General features: G+C 55.7%; 1 protein-coding gene across 2 annotated transcripts in view; it reads right to left on the bottom strand.

The window, feature by feature from the left end:
• Positions 1-19,378, bottom strand: part of TJP3 (tight junction protein 3) — a 39,530-nt gene that overhangs the window by 4,821 nt on the left and 15,331 nt on the right. For both annotated transcript variants that reach the window (XM_090027513.1, XM_090027512.1), the window contains exons 3-14: positions 19,027-19,151; positions 18,082-18,184; positions 15,324-15,834; positions 12,507-12,610; positions 6,685-6,847; positions 5,963-6,053; positions 5,285-5,349; positions 4,389-4,467; positions 3,710-3,866; positions 2,586-2,694; positions 1,434-1,653; positions 103-299 (exon numbers count right to left, since the gene is read on the bottom strand). In XM_090027513.1, the coding sequence (XP_089883639.1) occupies positions 103-299; positions 1,434-1,653; positions 2,586-2,694; positions 3,710-3,866; positions 4,389-4,467; positions 5,285-5,349; positions 5,963-6,053; positions 6,685-6,847; positions 12,507-12,610; positions 15,324-15,834; positions 18,082-18,184; positions 19,027-19,151 (1,924 nt within the window). The remainder of the gene's footprint in view (positions 1-102; positions 300-1,433; positions 1,654-2,585; positions 2,695-3,709; positions 3,867-4,388; positions 4,468-5,284; positions 5,350-5,962; positions 6,054-6,684; positions 6,848-12,506; positions 12,611-15,323; positions 15,835-18,081; positions 18,185-19,026; positions 19,152-19,378) is intronic.

Below are 19,378 nucleotides of genomic sequence, written 5' to 3'. Positions count from 1 at the left end.
GTTGCTGCTCCAAAGCAAGGCCGCAGCAGGCTGAGCAGCACCAGCTCTGGTCCACTGCAGCAGCGAGGGCAGCACCCCCACACCCTCCCGACCCAGACCCACCTTCCTTCAGCACCACCCTCTCGTAGGGAGGGTAGTGGCCCTGCTTGGTGAGCACAGACAGGTCCTCGCGGCTCTTGCGCAGGTTCTTCTTGGCTCCCCTCAGGCCCCGCAGCTTCCAGAACTCAGCCCGGGGCCCAGAGGAGCTGGGGGCGGCCGCGGCTTTCAGCACCGACTCCAGGCTGGCAATCTGCTCGGCCCTGGAGTGACAGGGCAACAGCCTCAGCAACGGAGCAAGCGTCCCTGCGCTCAGTGGTGCTCACCCCCCCGGCTCTGCCACGGGCTGCTTGCACCCCCAGGGCTCCTGCTTCAGCATCCACTGGCAAGTGCTGCAGCCAAGAGAGGTGCTGGCAGCCAGGAACCGGGCTCCCCTTAAGCTGAGGATGCCAACTCCCCATGCAGCCTCAGGCAAGTCCTGCCGGCCCTCTATCCCCCTTTGCTTGTCCATGGGGAAAGGGTGAAGCAGGGAGCCAGACAGCACCTCTTGAGAGCCCAACTGGGTGCAGTCGCATCAGCATGGAAACATTCCCTCTTGGGGCACGTGGCCTCAGTCACTGTCTCTAAAAGCCAGGACCGGCTTCTGCTCTCCTTCCTCAGGCTGGCTCTGCCCCGGTTGGGGAATGGATGTCTGGCATGAGGTGACACTGTGCAGACCCCATGCCAGCTTGGTGCTGGGAGCAGGAGAGCTGCATTAGCGCAGCGCTGCCAGGGTAATGCACCCAGCTTCTCAGCACACGGAGCCACCTCGGGCCTGGCAGGAAAGAGCTGCCCCTAGGGGTGGGAGACAGCCCCCTGCCTCCCAGGAAAGTTGCTATCCCCATGCACAGAGCAGACCGGGCACAGAGGAGAGACAGTCCCACAGCAACCCCAGTGTCCTGTGGTTTGGGCCCTGGACAAGACTTCCGCCAAGGCCATTGAGGAAGCAGCTCTTCTTCTGCCTCCTTCTCCCTCCACAACTGGACTGGAGCCTAGCGAGTTGGGTGGAGCAGCTCAGGGTGCCCAACATGGTGCTGGCTGGGTGCAAGACTCCATGGCAGCAACGTGCCTCAGCCTGGGGTTCAAGCAGATGCCCTGTCCCCCTTGCTCCTCAGTGGCTGCCTCTGCACAATCTGGCTGGGTGACAGCCCAGTATGGAAAGGTCTGGCTCTCTGGAGGGATGGAGGGCCCAAATCACTGCCGTCAGATGACCCGCAGCTGCGCACTCCCAGGGCCAGGGAAACCATTGCAACCTGCTCCCCACATCAGACACTGAAGAGCTTTCTTCTGCATGGGCAATGGGGTGTCTGCTGTCCCTCGCCAGCCGCTGGGCCCCTCCTTCCTTCCCAAGGTCCCACCTGCTTCTGTTGGGGATGATCCCCTTATCCAGCTCCTGCAGGTCTCTTCCCACGCGCACAGCCAGCCAGCTGCCCAGCTTGCCCCGGTACATGGTGTCCACCACATGGAAGACCTCTCCCCGTGTGAAGCTCAGCCCAGAGGGCGCGTCCTTCTCAAAGTCGAAGTGCGTGCGGATGTAGAACGAGTCGCCCACATTGGACTTGATCATCTTCCTGTAAACTGGGCAGCCCCAGGCAGGAGAGACTGTCAGGGAAAGAGCAGCCCAGGGGCAGGCAGCAGGTACCCGGGAGTGTCAAACTATTGCTCAGAAAGTCTGCGGGCAGCACTATACCAAGACTCCTGGTGGCCCCGGGCAAACATTTAGTATAGGTCCCCTCTTTGCCAGAGATAATGATAACAGTAATCATTATTTTCACCATTTTCAGGCCCCCTCTCTGTCATGTCTGTGTCTGGCCCTGTCCATGGGAACTGGGGTCTGCCATGCATTTGCGCAGGGCTGGCCACTGGGGCCTGGTATGAGTTGTCCATGGGAATCACTTCACCCCCACCCAGGCACAAGCCTCCTCTGAAGGCACGCGTGCTATTCGATGAGTGGTGACGCCAGGGGTGCGGAGAGGCTTCATGGACAAGGTCAGGCAGGTTCCTGACCAGGCTCCTCTGCACCACAAAGGCAATGGCCGTGAGGGGCAGGGGATGTAACCACAGCCATCAACATGCCCCCTACTTCCTTGTGCAGATACTCCAAGGAGGCCAGCCTGAGATGTTGCTTTTGTACCACCACTGGGAGGGGCTCATGGGGGGGCAGGGGCAGCGGCTTCTCCTGGGAGGCAGTAGAGATGCGAGTCACAGCCTTCCTCCCCACTCCCCCGTACTAGAGGGGCTTCGGCTGCGGCAGCGATTGAACATCCCCAGAAACTTCCCAGTTCCCCACCAGCATCAGAGGGGACAGCAGGATGAGCACGGCGCAGGGGTGGGGTGGGGTATAGTAATTGGATCCTGAAGAAAAGGCTGAAAGGGAGAGACAAGCACAAGGCTGGGAAAGCACCCATCAGCAGGATGGGAGCTCTTTGGGACAGGACAGGATGGGGCTGGGGGTGGTGTTGAGAAGCCCAGGAGCCTGCAGCTCCATGCAGGGGCAGAGAGTCACTTACTGTCCTGCTTGCACTGGGTCTGCAGGACCACCTCCTCACCCGGCGGCAGGCTCAGGAGGTATTGCACGGCGTCCTCACGCGGCAGGCTCTGGAAACTGGTGTCATTCACCTGCCACAGAGGAAGAGGCCTCACAGCTGGCGCCCAGCAGCTGCCTCTGGCCAGCAGCGGCCAGGGCCTGAGCATGCTGAGGTCCCAGCCAGAGAGGGCAAGGAGGGCAGGCTCCGCAGGAAGCCTCTGCAAGACCTGCCGGGTGCCATTCCCACCTCTCTGACCTTGGCCAACACATGGAAGACCTTGGTGCTACCCAGCCACTACAGGCTCAGTTAGTGATGGGCTCGGCAATCCTGGCCTGCAAGCAGGCAGGAGTCTTCCTGATCAGCTGCTGAAAAAGGGAAGCTCCAGGGCAATGGGGAGCGGGGACTTTGTGATAAAAGCAGAAATGCCCAAGCTGTCCTAGCTGTGCTGCCTCTGGCATAGCTCAGAGCAGGGCTGCTAGGCAGAAACACACCCTGGCAGCTTGGGCAGTCTCACAATCTCTGGGCAGGGCAGGGTACAGCTGGCAGGAGGTGGCCAGAGGTATCCCCAGTGTTTCCAGCCAGGGTCAGCATTTGGCATGAGCAAGCAGGGACTGGGATGATCACAGGGCTGGAACAACCGCAGATCACTTGGCACAATGCGTACTGTGGGGCATGCTGGTGGGCCAAGGTCCCCGGCTGACTAGGCCTCCTCAGGCTGACCCCACTCCCCCACGCCGCCTGATCGGGCAGAGCACTGGGAGGGGGTCCAGTCAACTCTGCTCAGAGACACCCCATTGGGGGTGGCTGTGTGGGGAGGAGGCGACTCCAGCAGGACAACGTCCCTTGCCGGAGGCACCAAGGAGCACACGTGCAGGGACGTCAGCTGCATAAAGCAGAGTCCAGGCTGTCTCAGCCCAGAGGGAGTTCAGACTTCTTCCTGGCCTGAGACCACAGGCACCACTACCCTTCCTGGGGCCCGACGCCAAGAGGGGCAGGGGCTCGTCACCAGCCCCACGACATAGCACTGGCAAGGCCCTGCCAGCAGGGAAGGGGAGCCAAGCAGCAGTTTCACTGAAGTCTCCTTCCCTCCCCCTGCCCAGGGCTACCTGCAGGATCTGGTCCCCTTCTTTGATCCCCTGACCGGCTGCAGGACTCCCTTCTTGCACGCCTGCCACGAAGATGCCCACATCATTGCCACCGGCCAGCCGCAGCCCGATGCTCTTGGCCTTCACAAAGCGCACGATCTTGGCATCCGGGCTGTACCTGCACCAGGAGAAGGCCTCTGTGTCAGCCTGGGGGAGGCCAAGTGATCCTGGGGCAGCAGAAGCAGCACAGCTAAAGGAGCAGAGGTCACCCAGCACCAGCCTGGGAGGCTCGTGAGCACTTCACTACCAAACAGAGGGGCACTGCCTGCAGGGGCCAGCACCTCTTCGGCTGTTCCTAGCTCAGCTCGGCTTCCTGGTCTCACAGACTTGCTGGCAAGAGCTCTGCCTTTCACCTTCCAGGGCTTTCACGCACCACATGGCCAACCACCCAGCCACCATCATGACCTCCCCAGCCAGCCCAGTGCCTCCCTGCTTGTCCAAAGGCTTGTCCTAGGCTTGCATCTGCCCATAGCCAAGTTGGGATGCGTTCCCCGGCTCTGCCCAGTGTCTCTGCACAGCACCAGAAAGGGCCTGATCCAGCCATCCTGGCCACACATGCAGGCAGCTTCCCAGAACTGCTCCTGTCCCAGGCAGGCAGGAGAGGACCCCAAGGCTGGGCCAGTTCAGGCCAGCAACTCACCCCTCCTTCTCGCTGGCTCTGGGAGTGGGGGAGCCGTAGGTGATATTGCAGCCGCTCTCCTCAGCAGCCTCTGGGGAGTCTGAAGGAGAAGATGAAGCAGTAAACAGTTTGCTTAACCCCCCAGGATGCTCAAGCTGCTCTGGGGACCCCAGTAGGTTTGCTGGGGGGAGATTTAGAAGTAGGGGATCATGGGACAGCTGAGGGGCTTCTGGAGGGCAGAGAGAGCCTGTTACTGCACAACTGTGGGAGGCAGCACAGAAGTGAAAGCTCAGGAGACGGTTCCCGAATGGAGCACCCATGCTGCTGGGCTCAGCTGCGTGCAGAAGCACCATGTGGCAGACAGATCTCAAGAGGTCCTATGGAAAGGCTGCCTAAGAGATACCTCAATGCAGCTATGAGCCAGAGCCCTGGAGACTTCACACTGGGCTGCTGGTGACAACCACAGTCACTTTGCACTGGGACACTAGACACGGTCTAGCTACTAGCGACCCAACTCCCAGCTGTCTGGAGCCGGGGCTATCGCCCTTCGTCACAAGGTCTGGTGAAGCAGCAGACTGGAGACCACTGCTCATCTGCACAAGCAATGCAGCAGGACAGAGGCAAGATAGACATCCCAAGCCCCAGCATCCCCTGGCGAGCCATCCTTCGCCAGGAGAGACCTCCTTTTGGGGCATGGGAGTTCAGTCTCCATAACCTCACCCCAACCCCTCCGGTAAGACAAGGGCAACTGGAAACCTGCTGTCACACTGGGGACTTGACGGCCAGGGCTCGTTTCCGGTGACCACTCAGCAGAAAGGAACTAGCGAGCCGGGCCGGATGGCCCCGTGGACTTATGAACGGGGGAGAGCTGGACACTGCCCACAGACTTGTTGCTTCACCGGGCAGGCACGACTCACCTGAGACGGGCACTTCATTCGCTGGCCTGGCAGCTGCTGGCTCTCTGCCGCCCGGTCTCCCCTCTCTAGAGCAAGCAAGAGGTGACAGAGTGCAGAAGAGCTGCTGCAGTTTGCTGGCTCCTGGGGAGAGGACTGCCCTGACCCAAAGAAACTGTTCCAGCAGCTGCTGCAGACAGTCAGGCTGGACATGTGGACCCATCCCCACCTGTGCTCCGTGGGCCAGCAGGAGAGCACCCCCCCAACTTGACTCCTGATGGCACCAGCTCCAGACTCTTCCCAGTCCACCAAGAAGCCCTTAGCAGACCCACGTTTCTGTTCACCTCCCAGCCAGAGAGAAGACAGAGCTTGCCTGCCAGACAGCCCCAGGCGAGTGCTCTCTCCAAAGGAAGCCCAGGGCTCCCCTGCCCAGATCCAGTGACCACTAGCCTTGCTAGGGAGGCTGCCCAAGCTGCAGCTGGAGCGTGAATGTTACCTGAAAGACTCCAGCTTGTCCTTATTGGAACAGGCCGTCTGGGAGACTGTTGGAGGGACGGGACTTTTCACTTGCACATCAGCGTAAAGCTCAACCATGAGGCTGAGGGGCTGGCAGGGGAGGGCCTCCCAAGGCACCGGCCAGGCCGGGGAAAGGTAGACAGAGACTAGAAGGGGGAGGAGGGGGAGAGACAGGTGGAGGCTTACGGCAGTGAATTCATCCCGGGGGGCCCTGGGAAGCGCTGGGCACTCTCTGCTGAGGGCTGATGGGACAATTCAGAGCCGATGTCCGAGATGTCTAGAACCAAGAGGTGGGAGAAATTCTCATTAGGAAGCCTCCAAGCCATAGTGCTGGGTGCTCCAGAGTGAAGTGCGCCAGGGCAGTTGTTCAGGACCCTCAAACCGATGGTTGCGGCAGGGCACATCCACCCAATGGGCAGTCAGAGGATGGCGAGGGCTGAAGGGCTCTTGCTCCCTGGTGCAGCAAGCACAAGAACCCCGATGGTCTCCTTTCAGAAGCCAAGTCTGATGATTTCTTGCAATATTGCTTTTACCTTCAGGCTTGCGCTACAAAGGAGCAGCTACCAACCAGTTTCATTTCCAGGTTCAGGACAGAAAACCCCTCTATGCAGCAGCTCTGTGATGGGACAGTCTGACCCAGGAAGGGAAAGTTTTCTTAGTGTCCCTTCAGAGTGTGCCACGATTGCCTAGTGGAGTCCAGCAGTCGCCTGGGGCTCCCGCCTGTGACCAACAGCCATCAGAGTGTCTGAACCCCCTGCAGACTCAGTCAATGACCCTTGGGTTCAAGCCCAATTGCAGCTATGGCACCTTCCCTCCCACCCCCGATGCCACGAACAGCGCTGCCAATCCTCTGATGCCCTGGCTATGGACACCTAGGCTGTTCCCCATGGCCCGGCACCCCCCCTTACCATCCATCTGCGAGCTGTCACTGTCACTGTCTCTCACTTCAGGGATGCTGACCAGGAACTGCCGGTTGTCCCGGAGCACGAGCAGGGTCAGCGTCCCCTCTGACCGTTCAATCAGTCTGCGGGTGTCAGCCAGAGACATGTTTTCACTCGTGATGCCATTGATCTAGAGAGGAAAAAAGTTAGAACGGTGCTACCATCTCTGCCCTCCGCAGGAGGTCATCGTAGGAGCCTTTCCTTGGGCTGGGAACAGCCAAGAGCAGTGGCAGGGGCAGTTTGAAGAGATCACAGGATCCCAAAATCTAGATGTCCCATTCCTGTAGGCAGTGCTCACAGATTAGAAATCCAATGCCAGGCAGCTGGTCTCACCACTTTAAGGGCATGCCCATGCCAGAGTTCCTCATATAAGGGCTCTTACCAAGTTAGGGCAGAGCTGTTGACTCAATGGGGCTGGGCCCAGGCTGTCTCAAGTTCCTCATAACTACCTCATAACCAGGAAAGGGATTCCTCAGAGACACCTTGGGGAGGTCTGAGGCCAAAACGAATCTCCTCGAGCGCTAGGACAGACTCTTGGATACTATATTAGAATTGTAGAAAATGAGGGCTGGAAGGGACCTCAGGAGGTCACATCTAGTCCAGCCCCCTGCTCAAAGCAGGACCAGCCCCAAGTAAATCATCCCAGCCAAAGCTTTGTCTAGCCGGGTCTTAAAAACCTCCAAGGATGGAGAGTCTACAACCTCTCTGGGTAACCTGCTCCAGTGCTTCACTACCCTGCAAGTAAGGACCTTTTTCCTAATATCCAACCTAAACTTCCCTTGCTGCAACTTGAGACCATTGCTCTTTGTTCTGTCATTTGTATCGATGACAGTGAGAAGAAAACAGTCCCCAGCACTGCTAGAGAGGTTTTCACTCAGGGCCTCCAAAGCACTGCAAAGGTGGTGGGAAATATCACCGTGGCTTTCTAACTGGAGGGGAAAGTTGAGTGAGGAGGAAAGGACGGTGTTAGGGCATGAGTGTACTTGGGAGGCACATACACACATGTGCACACCCAGGCTTGCTCTTCTTCTCTTCCCAGTCTGACCACTTAAGCCGGGGACCAGGAGCTGCTGGACGGATCTCTCCCCATGGAAAAGAAGGGCCTCTGATCACACCAACAAGGAGTGCTCCTGGATGCACCCAAGTTGCAAAATGTACTTGCAGATCAGTAGAACTGTAACTGCCTCTTCCATATCACCTGCCCAGAGAGGTGAGACTTTAGACAAAGCTCTCCTAAATTTTTATGCACTAAAAAAGCATCACCTCCATGCCAAGGCAGAGTTGTCATCTGCAGCAATCAGGTGATGCAGGAGGCAGCTGGCCCCTTCGAAATGCTACATCTAAGGAAAGGCTTGGGGTAAACCCTGGCACCCAGGGACCAGCAAGAAAACTACTGCCAACAGACACACTGAGGGCTTGGCTGCAGCAGGAGATGGCAAGATCTCCAGGACACAGCCTGGTTTTTGATCCATGTTCATGCAATGGCTAGTGAGGGGAGAGAAAGGTGGTGGGGTGGGAGGCACTGATCCTTAACAGATTCCTAAGCACTGCTGCAGCATGAAACCACTCGCATCAAACTCTGCATTAAAATAGCAGCACTCGGGGGGCAGAGAGAAGCCCCCAGTGTTAGGAAACACCAGGAGGCTTACTCTTTATGAAGATGGAGATTTTAGATTCAAAGGACTCCTCAGCTCACGCATCCCCATGACAGCTCCATCCCATGAAAAGGATCAGGACTGACCAGCAAAGGAGACTGTTGTCCCTGGGACCCCTGGCCCATTTGCTGGACAAGTTGAAGGTGTCCAGTGAATGAGAAAGGCCAACACCCTGGAGAAGCAGATTTGATCCCTGCCTCTGCTACAGAGTTCCTCCATGATGCTGGGCAAGTCACCTAACAGGACCCACTGTGTGTCCTTCATTGTCTGCTGATCATTCATGCTGCAACTAAATCAAGGTGACCAGTGCTTTGACACATCCAGCTTTGCAAAACATCAAGCACGGAAAGGGTCAGGTCCTAGCACCCTAGAGTGGTGAAAACTTTTGACCTTAATCTTTGTCCATCTCCAAAACAGCACAAGGAGTAATACCAGGACTGGGAGAGATCAGTGGCAATGTTCCTGGGCAGATCCCGAATCACAGCTGAGGCAGCGTGCCATATACCCCGTAGGCACAATCCTGGATGCCAGTTTGTTCTCTGAGCTCTCTGACATGTGGCGCTCCAAGGGCTGACATTTTCCATGACCTTCCCTCTTTTTGTCTGCTGTTGAATTTGGGGTGGAGTGAGGTTGGGAGGGAGGCGATAAGGGAAGGGTAAACAGTGGCAATGCTCACCCGAAGCTCCAGATCCAGGTAAAAGCAGACACCGCACCAAGCAGCTGGTGAGCTCAGAGCCCACAGCACACATGGAGCTCCAGTAAGGAGTTGCATGGTAATGCCAATATGCTCAGGGAACTCACTATGCATGCTATACACAGCTGAAGTTGGGCGCAACTCTGTCCCCACACCCCTTGGATCTGTCCCCAGCAATATTTATTTAGTACTCTGACACAGTAGTAATAAAGGATGCAGAAGCAGTGCACGAGGAAGTGATTCTCTCTTCTGAGCTGGGTGTGAATAGTGTGAAGGAAATGGAAATATATTATGCGGCCACTGGTTAAACACCAGGACTGGCTGAATACCAAATAGCTGCTCACTGAGCCTGCTACGAGGCAGGGATGTTGTGGGGGAAAAATAAGTGATTGTACAATAGAAAACTGTATCACAGGGTATGTACGCAGACAGGCAAAGTGACTTGGCATTACCTAACTTTGAGCATTTGAATTCACGAACCTTAACAATAGCCTTTTTCAAAAAACATTTGGGAACAAAATAAACACACATGAGGAAACGAAAGACCACACAAACAAGCGTAACAAATTCCCGTCCTGGGACACCATCTCAACACCCACAGCTTTCCGAGCTGGAACCTCTCTCTACATCCTTTGCCACCTGAGCTGATCGAGGATGTTACTGCGGTGGGGAGAGAGTGCCACGAGAGGGGGAGGCAGGGCCATCCCTAGGGTACGGCAAATCGGGGCGACTGCCCTGGGCCCTGCACTTTGCAGGGCCCTCCTGGAGCTGGCGGCTCAGCCCTACATTGCAGAAAAAACAGAGACTGTCCCCATGCCGGGTACCATGGCCCCAGGCATTGTTAAGGGGGCCATGCACAGGCTGATTTGCCCGGGGCTGTGCACCCCCTAGGGTCATCTCTTGGGGGAGGAGACATTGTCCAGTGGGTTTCGCGGGTATTCGCTGACCGTGAGACAGCAGCAAGACTCCAGAATCTCAGGTGCCATCCCAGACTCTGAAAGGGCTCGTCCTCTGTGGGGACAGACTCTTCTGCCTCCTCCAGTCTCTTCTCATCTTCTACCTCCTCATGACAAGCCCATTCTCCTTGCCTAGCCAGTTCCCCTTTCCAACTTCTTATACCAGCCCCTTTACCCAGCCAGTTCTGGTCTCCTTTTCCATGCTCACAGTCTAAGCCCCAGTTGCCCCACCTCCATTCCCACCTCCTTGCTCAGTCAGTCCCAAAACCCCTTCCCAGCTCCTCATCAAATTGGCCTCCCCCACTGTCACTGGCATCTCATCCAACCTCATTCTCTCCCCACCCTAACTCTTTATTCTAGCTTTGCTTCCTCCCACCAGCTTCTTATCTGACCTTGCTGTTCCTGATCCCAGGTCAACTGAGATAGACAGAGACTGATCCCTATCCCCACATCCAACAAGTTGTCTTAGGCCCTGTGCACAGAAACTAAAACAAATTGGCTAATTGTTTTTCTGTCCTAGTCACTGGGGGGAGAGAGAGAAGGGGGAGAAATTACTTTTTTCAGAGCAAAAAAAGTTCCTAATTAAATACAATTTAAAATCTTTGTTTTTTTAAACCAACTTGAGTAGTATCTAAATAGCAGGCTCTCACATTTGCATGCCCACAGCCTGCACTGAAATAGCTCAAGGTGAGACTTGCAGCTGACTGAGGTTAGATCACAACTTGAAGATGAGACAGCTAGCGCAGGACTGGCTCAAATCTGTTGCACTCATCTTTCAGCCCTGCCAGAGGAGTGGCCCGGGGCTAGTCCATGGGCCAGATCAGCCTCACATGTCAAGACTGAGTCCACATATCCGGATCAACCCCATGTTGCCTCAACTGGCCCCTGCATGCTGGGATCAGACCCCAAAGCCCCAAGCTTCCCCACCCAGCCCTGCGTGTCCGTGCCACCCGCATCTGACCCTGCATGCTGGAACTGGGCTCTGGGACCCTGTGCCACCACCACACACTGGGATCAAGCCTCACACCACCTTGTGTGCCTGATCTAGCGTGCAAGGCCACAGCCCATTGGGCTCCCCGTGGATTCATGCTGGATCTGGCCAGGGGCAGGGGCTGAGTACCCCTGGCCTGAATGGTGCATGGTCTGGTGTGAGCCCCTGCATTTGCATGGATCTGGAGCCCAGGGGGTGAGCACTGCCACCATTCCCCATTCCTATCCCCCCCCTCCAAACCCCCAAAATTACTCTTACATCACCTGCCCCACGAAAGCTAAGTAGCTGGCTAATGGGAGGGCAAACCTGCCCTTTGTGCAGTAAAGACAAAGCCCTGGTTAACTTTGTTTCTGTTTACTGTGTAGGCAGAACCAAAGGTTCATTGGAACCAGCTGAAAGGGTGCGAAATCCAGTGCTATGCATGCATTGTCCACTGGGCGTTCCCCTCCACTTGGTGTAGACCACCCAGGGGGACATCCTGTGCCAGGCAAGGAAAACCTGGGGCAGGCAAGTAAAATCACTGCCTGTTACACCCATGCACCCGAGGGCTCTTTGGAGGCATGGATTGCAGCTCTGTAAGTAAGGCTTTGCATGGTATCTCTTTAATGGAGCTTTCACAAATCTTTCCACTTTGCTTTGGTCCCAAGTATACTTTTGAGAGGAGTGCTCTTGAGTGAGCAGTGCCCTAGGGCATGGGTGGATTTCTGCTCCGGTGGTTCTCCTTGTGCATTGCCTAGCTGCACAAAGGCGCCGAGAGGAGCGTGCTCTGCTGGCACCTTTATGTCAGAGGAATTGCCCCCAGCACGTCCAGGAGTTGTCCCATTAACTGTATGAACAGAAGAGCACACCCTTCCCAGAGCAGATAAAGCAGTGCAAAAGCTGCCTCGTTCACGGACACTGGGCCTACAAGGCTTTCACCAGTGTTTCAGGCAGGAGGTCTCAGCCATTTCCGGAGCCTTTTGGGTTCACACCACAGCAGGCAGACCCCTCACGTGTGAGCCAATTATGCTGTTCTGAGGGCAATACCACCACGGAGGTTTCCGCACTTAACATCACAGAGGTTGGGCCCCACCACTGTCAACGGACTTTGAGCATGAAACTCCCGCAAGAGTAAAATTTCAGACACCAGAAAAGAGGTAGAAGATGCCCGTGGCTCCTCCAGCGTGCATCCTGGAGACAAGGCAACATGGAGTGGTAAAATCCTGTTAACCAGCTTGATCCGTCTCACTTGCACCCACCTTTAAACCCTGGTGCAGACAAAGCCATAATGGCAAACAAATAACCTAACAGGCGATGGAATGATGATACAGTCACCCCATCTACAAACCACTGTGGGGAGACGGGGAATAGTGTAATATAGCGTCTCACTCGCCCACCAGGCAGCACCCAAGCGTCCCTAGAGGTCATCTAGGCAGGAAGAGCGGTAGGCCCTGAAGTGAAACATTGCAGCATCGGGGACAAGCTGACCCCAGTCCCTTTGGTCCTCCACCTACCTTTAAGATGAGGTCCCCCTCCTGCAGCGAACTGTCCTTGGAAGCCAAGCCGGATTCTGCTATGTGTTTGATAAAGATCTGGCTGCCCAGCTTCAAGCCATATTCTGCAATCCAGGAAGAAGAGCAAGGGTCAGCAGATGGGACTAGAGGAATCCCAGCCCTGGTGTGCAAAGCTGAGAGCTGACCATCGGCCATGGATCCCAACAGGCACCTCCCCACACCCTCACGACATCTGCTGCGGAGCTCCCCGGGTGATACCTTACTGAACTAGATTCTACATGTCGAAAATTTAGGAGTTTGTTATTGGGTTCTTGGTTGTGGCCGTGTTGTTCTAAGGGCATAGGCAGGCCAGGTCCTTTGAGTAGGTGCGATATCTTTTATTAGACCAGCTGAGTAGCTGGCAAAAAGTTCTTATCAGGCTTTCGGGCGCCGGCGCCCTTCTTCGGGCACAGGGAGTCTGCTGGTCTGAGAGGCCAGTGAGACTTCCTCGGAGTCTCGGACCAGCAGCGCCTCCCTGTGCCTGAAGAAGGGCGACTGAGCCCGAACGCTTGATAAGAACTTCTCCCCCGAACCGCTCAGTTGGTCTAATAAAAGATATCACATCTACTCAAAGAACCTGGCCTGCCTATGAATTCGAATATTACAAAAGCCCTAGTCTGACTTTCTGCCTGTCCATAATGCTTTATTCGTTCTCTGATTGGCTGACTGAAACAGCCAATCAGAGTGTGAATAAGTGTTCAGACAGGAGGTGGTGGTGCAGCGGAGCACCACCATGATGGTGGGGACACAAGGGAGGGAGTGGTGAGGCCAGTAGTGCTGGCCTTGCACCCCCCTCCCCCACTCCCTGCAAGTGGTGACAATGAAGCAGGTGGGGGTGGGGGCGGGAAGGCCACCACTGGCCTCGGACCGCCCCTCCCCCCTTCCATCCTTGCCACCTGCGGGGCTGACAAGGGCTGAGCAGTAGCAGTGGGGGGAGAAGCAGACCCAACGTGGGTGGGGGGAAGGGGAGGAGCCGGCCCCATGCGGCAGGGGGAGGGGAGGAGCGGGCCTTCTCCCCCACCTCAGGCTAGGGCCCACTCCTCCTTTTCCCTCTACCCCCTCCCCCCCATCAGCCTTGGGCCTGCTGCTCCTCCCCCTCCCCCCCGCCACGGTGGGCTGCCTTCTCCCCACCCTCAGGCCTTGCCCTTCCCTGCATCAGACCCGGGCCTGCTCCTGCCCTCCCCCTGTCACTGAGGTGTGGAGTGGGGGAGTGGGCCTGGATGTGGGGGGGCGGGGGTATGGGGCTCTGTCCTCTCCTGCTCTATCCCCCCCCAAAAAACCCCCAAAAAACAAAACAACCAATCAATCATTCTTGACGGGCAATTGGCTAGTTTGTTATAATTTTCCATACACAGAATTTAATTATTGGAGGTTGTAGCAGGGCACTGTTGGTGCCTGCCAGTTTAAGGGCTGGAGCAGGCAGCAGCCAGGTGCTTGGCTGCGGTGGCCATTTTTGAGATCAGGCTATAAATAGGCTGAAGCAGCAGTTTGCTGAGAGAGACATCAGTTAGCCGAGTGGAGGCTCAGGAACACCTTGAAGGTATGAGCTGGGGCTGTGGGGATGGAGGAAGCCCCAGGTCCTGGGCATGACCTAAAACTGCACCCTGCCAGGGTTGGTAGGCCTGGTGGGACTGCCAGTGGTGCAGCAGCCCCAGGAAATGCCAGGACCATGAACCTCCCTGGTGAAAGGTGGGTAAGGGATGCTTAATAACCTCCAGCCCACACACAGTCCTGGCTGGGGAAAGCCCAGGCCGGGGAGATCTTTGAAAGGTCTGAGGATTATGTGGTCCAGTGGAGTTGTGAGGGTAAAAGCAGGCATGCAGCTTAGACCTGACCCAAGGGACCTCGACTGCTTTATGTTGGGTCAAGGACCCAAAGCAGGGGTTGAAGGACTGAGGTGTCCCACCACGAGGGATACCCAGAGAGCAAGAGGCTCGGGATCCCAACTGGCTTGAGACAGGGCCAGGGCCTAAGGGAGAGCTGAAGGTCCCAGAGAGGCGACCACAGCTAATGGGGTGAAGGGTACAGCTGGGTTTAGCTGCCTGAGATGCCATCTGCGAGGCTCAGGCCGCTGTGTAGGGGTGGAACGGAGCTGAGGATATTCCCCTTTACATCAGGGTTCAGACTGGGCAGCCTCCCACCTGAGTGAAATCGTAATCATTTATCATCAAGGCGTGGCAGACAACAGAGGTGGGTGGTTAGCCCGCCTCAGAGACATGTGGGCAGGTCAAAGTCAAACCAGCCCCAGGAAGGCCCCGTTACAGAGTGTCATCTTAAATTCATACTTCCCACTGCTACAGTAGACAAAGGAGCAGTGGCAGTGGGGAGTCAAGCAGCCTGATCCCCACCCCTTTCTCTCCCACACTTTGCCCCCTGCTGCCTCCTTCTGCCTGCCACCACTTGCTCTCCTTCTGCCTGTCCCCTCTATGCCTATGCCCCCTAGCGCCTGCCCCTCCACCAAGTGCCCAGAAAGGTGGGGTAGAAGCAGTGCAGAACAGAGGCAGATGCAGGCAGTTAGCAAGAAAGAGCAAAAGCAAGGAGCTGGGGGAGGCCCAGAGATCGTGGGGGGCAAGGAGTGCAGGCCAGCAGCTCCAAATCCAAGCCAGAGTTCTCTGTCCCTCCCATATACTCACTCAGTAGCCTCTATCACATGTGGGGACTAAGGGCTCAAGAAAAGGGGTGCTGGTTACAAGAAAGGGGTGGAACAGTCTAACAGGATGGAGGGCAGGGAGAGTGAGAAGCAAAAATGGGGAAGCCTCCATTTGAGCTGCTCCCTACCTTCGTTCTCCTCTTGCTTCACCAGAACCGATTTGATGGGTTTCATGAGGACATCCTGGCGTGGCAGCCTCTTGAATCCAGACACTAGAGCCAGCCCGTTGGCATCCTCTTCCTTGCCATACCCATTGGTGGACTGTGGCCTCTGCCAATCCGAACCACTATCTTGACTGTGCCTCCTGTAACCACCGTCTTGGCTCTTCCTCCTGCCTTTGGACAACTGTTTCCGATAATTGCTGTCATCCCGATAGTGGCCCGAGCTCCTCTCACTAGAGGAATCTCCATCGTACCCTCTACTGTAATCCATGTCGTCCTGGGGCCGGCTCCTGCTGTAACTGTCATACCTATACTCTTTCCCTGGGCTCCGTGGTGATGGCTCGTCTTCCTGGTCTTCCCCATCTGAATCATATCGGGCAGTGTTGGCAGAGCGTACGGAGTTGCCAGGGAGCGGCTGACTGCTCAGCTGGCTGGTTTTGGTAACAGGAAGATGAATTTTCTTTGGTCTCTTCAATGTCTGTAGGTGGAAAGATGATTGCACTGGTAAAGTAGCCTGGCTTTGCTAGACACAGACAACTCCCCTGAGTCCAAGGCAAGCCAAGCACTTCTACAGTGCTTCTCAAGCGCAGAGCTCCAAGCACTTCAGATGGGACAAGGTCATTATCCCCAGCTGACAGGTGTGGAAACCAAGGCCCTGAGACAGTACTGCATTATGAACAACACAAGCCCCTACCTAGTGTTGCTGCTGTTATGTTAGTATAAGTGTGCTGGTTTACCGGAAGCTATCCTCGGGGAAGGGGAATAACTACACTGGCTTATATCACCTTTCTACTGATATAACAGCCTCCACACTATGGTTTTTACCAGTATAACTGTCCAGTCATCATACCTCCTACCCAAAGGGTGGTGTACTGATGTTGTCAGTAAATGGGGATCCAGATCTGCTGCACTGCTCCACATGCATGAATAAAAAGGAAACAAGAAGAGGAGGTGATCACCAGCTGAGCTCCACCCTTTGTTCTACATCCCTTCTGCCAATGCTTGTGTCTTGACTGCCCTTTCCTTTCCACCACTCACTCCCAACATCATGTCTTAACTCCCTGCTGGCCCATGGCTTTGCAATGGTCACATGTGCCCAGCTACCCAAAGGGCTACCCATTAGATTCAATATTCCTTTTAGTGACCATGGTTTGAACCATGGTGCACTTCTGTGGTGCACTGCTCCAAACTGCACTGAACACTGCCTTTAATTTCCAGGCTCCTTGAGGTGCACTCCCTCCAGTCAGGGCTGCACAGCTCCACTGCTTCAGCAATGATAGCCCAGGTCACAGAGCCACTTTGTCCACAGCATCTATTCAGGAGAGCAGGACAGTGGAGGGCTGCCCACCCCACGTGTAGAGGCCTTCCAGGCTCTGCTAACGCTGGTCTCAGGAAGTAGTCGTTTGAGCACAGGACCTAGAGCTCATGGTTTGAACCTTATCCTGGGGAGCTACATCCTGGGACCCTTTAATGGAATCGCCTTTGTTTCGCAACAGCTCTGGGCCAGGCCAGAGCCTCACGCACTGATTTTCAAAAGCTGTTCTGATTATGCATGTGATTTAAATTCCACTGCTGTTTTAAATGATGGTGTTTGCTGCTTGCCATCCCATAATAACTGCAATTGGCTTCCAGCTGTGACTGCCCAGGGTTATTCCTGGATTTATCCTCTCTTACAAGTTTAGAACTTTGCAATGAATCAGCGCCCTGCGGTGATTTAAGATGCTGGTTTATTCTGGCAAGTCAGGTCTCATGTTAACAGGGCGCAGGAAGTGTCAATCTAAACAAGTGACATCACAAAAACCTGGAGCTTTTAGCTTTAAAAGTCTCCCAGTCCACAAAAATGAGGATGTGGGCCCCAAATCCAGCCCTAGTGGGATCCCACCCAGGTCCGGGTATAACTTGTCTGGCTCGTTATCAGCTGTCACGTTACTTCTCCGCAGGCACCTCCAAGCCATTTCCTCAGAGCGTAAGGGCACTGAGAAGCACATCCCACCTCACCCATCCTCCCTGAACCCATCCCAGACCTGGAAAGGAGGCAAGTGAGGGCACCGTGGAGGTGTCCTGCCCCCACTGCTCTCACTGTCTGGGTTGGGGACACCCCACTACAACTTCGCTGCCTCCTTTCCAGGTTTGGCATGAGCAGGAGTGTGCAAGTGGGACCAGGTTTTTGCACAGTGCGCTCCGGAGGGCTGAGGGAGTGGAACAGACACGCTCCAAGTTAGCTCAGCTCGAGTGAAAGCACTCAGTAGCCCTGCCCTTATTTATGCATGGCGCCAGGTCTTCCAGGGCACATCTCATGCCTCTTTGCACTGCTCGATGAAGTTCTTCCCACTGAACTGTAGGAGGAACGAGCAATCCCTTCTGGACAAGGCAGGGAGGCACTAGAGCACGAGTGTCACTCGAATGGAGTTAGCCTATAGCAATATTGCCCAGGTTGTGTTTGCAGCCAATGGATTCAGCTAATGTGGGTTTAGCCTACACCCCAAAAGGGGCAGCTAACTCGAAGCTGAGCATTCATGAGTGACAACTCGAGCTCAGGGCAACATCTGAGCTAAAGGCGAGGGAGGTCAAACCTTCAGTAGAGCTGCACCCAGTCCCACAGGCTGAGTTTGACCCTCTTGTCTGCCACTGGCAGCAGAATTTGAATCTATGTTGGTCCCTAATAGGCTCCCTTCCTGCCCAAACCAAACCAGCTCCGCTCCCCAGCAGGCTGTGGGACACTTACAATGTTGGCCAGTTTGCCACAGGTTTTGAGCGTCTGGATGGCGAAAGAGGAGGACACGTTCTCCATGGAAAGGCCGTTCACCATAACAATGTTATCTCTTGCCCTGGAAAGGAAAGAATTAGGTTGGGCAGATCCCTGGGCAACACTCCCCCAGCAGGGCACCGAGCCATTGTGAGCAGAGACACAACTAACCCAAGTGCGATGGCACCCTCAAATGCCTGAGAGCTGCCCCTCAGCCACGGGAAGCTGCAGGGAGCCAGATGCTGTTGCAGCTGGCTCTGTAGTTCAAGCCTGACCCTCCCATGCTCTCCAAAGGGCAAGCACACATGCCTGCATCTCCCCAGAGCCAGATCCCCACCAAGGCAACATGATGTCCTTTAACCTTCACCCATCCACAACCCTAACTCCTCTCCACCCACCCGCTCTGTCCCCAGTCTGACCACTGCTGGAAGCCGGGCTGCCTCAGAGTAAGATGGGAGGCAGAGTTCCTCAGCAAGCTGACACTGATGGGGGGCTGGCAGCTGGGATCTGCTTTTGTAAACCCGCCTAGAAAAAGACCCAAGTTCTCCTGCCTCTGCCCTCCGCCCACCACACTAGTAACTCCAGCCGACCTATTTCCCAACCCTGGCAGCATTCAATCCTCATTCGTCATGTCTAGAGCATGATAGAAAACCAGAACCCCTCAAATTCTAAGCCAGGGTCTGCCAAACTCACTCTGTTGCCTTGAGAGTCAGCATCCCCACCTTTGAAATGGGCATAAGGATAGTGACTAGCAGCTGCAGATCAGTCAGCAAGCATTTGGGCTGTTCTGTCCACTGACTGAGATGGAGCCAGCTCCCATACACCCCAGGGACCGGGAAGTCCAGAATCCAGCATGGAGCCTCAACCCCACCTCTGGTCACAAGACTTTCCCTAGTACATTCCTCCAGCCCCGTTTTCACTTACTGGAGCCTGCCGTCAGCTGGGCCCCCGGGTACCACATCAGAGACAAAGACAGAGGTGTCCCCATTCACACCGCTGGGACGGTCCCTTCCACCTGAGACAGCAAAGCCAAAGCCTTTCCGAGGGTCCTAATGCGACAGAAACATGCACGGTTAGACAATGCAGCCAGAGCTGGAATCAGGAGTTACCAGCTGCTGGTAGACGAGGGAGGGCAGGAGGCAGAGGGCAGCAGTAATGCATTGCTGGGAACAGTCTCCTTTGACTTGTGCAAGGAAACTGCCCTCCGGAGTCAGGAGAGTCAGAGCACAGGGCTATAAGACAGGATCCCCAGCTGGCACACCGCTACTGGGGAGCT

This window comes from Crocodylus siamensis, chromosome 14, assembly GCF_052110815.1.
Source record: "Crocodylus siamensis isolate JL-2025a chromosome 14, ASM5211081v1, whole genome shotgun sequence".
Taxonomy (NCBI): Eukaryota; Metazoa; Chordata; order Crocodylia; family Crocodylidae; genus Crocodylus; species Crocodylus siamensis.
Note: the sequence above shows the minus strand (reverse complement) of the source record. Positions and strands in the feature narration are given on the sequence as shown.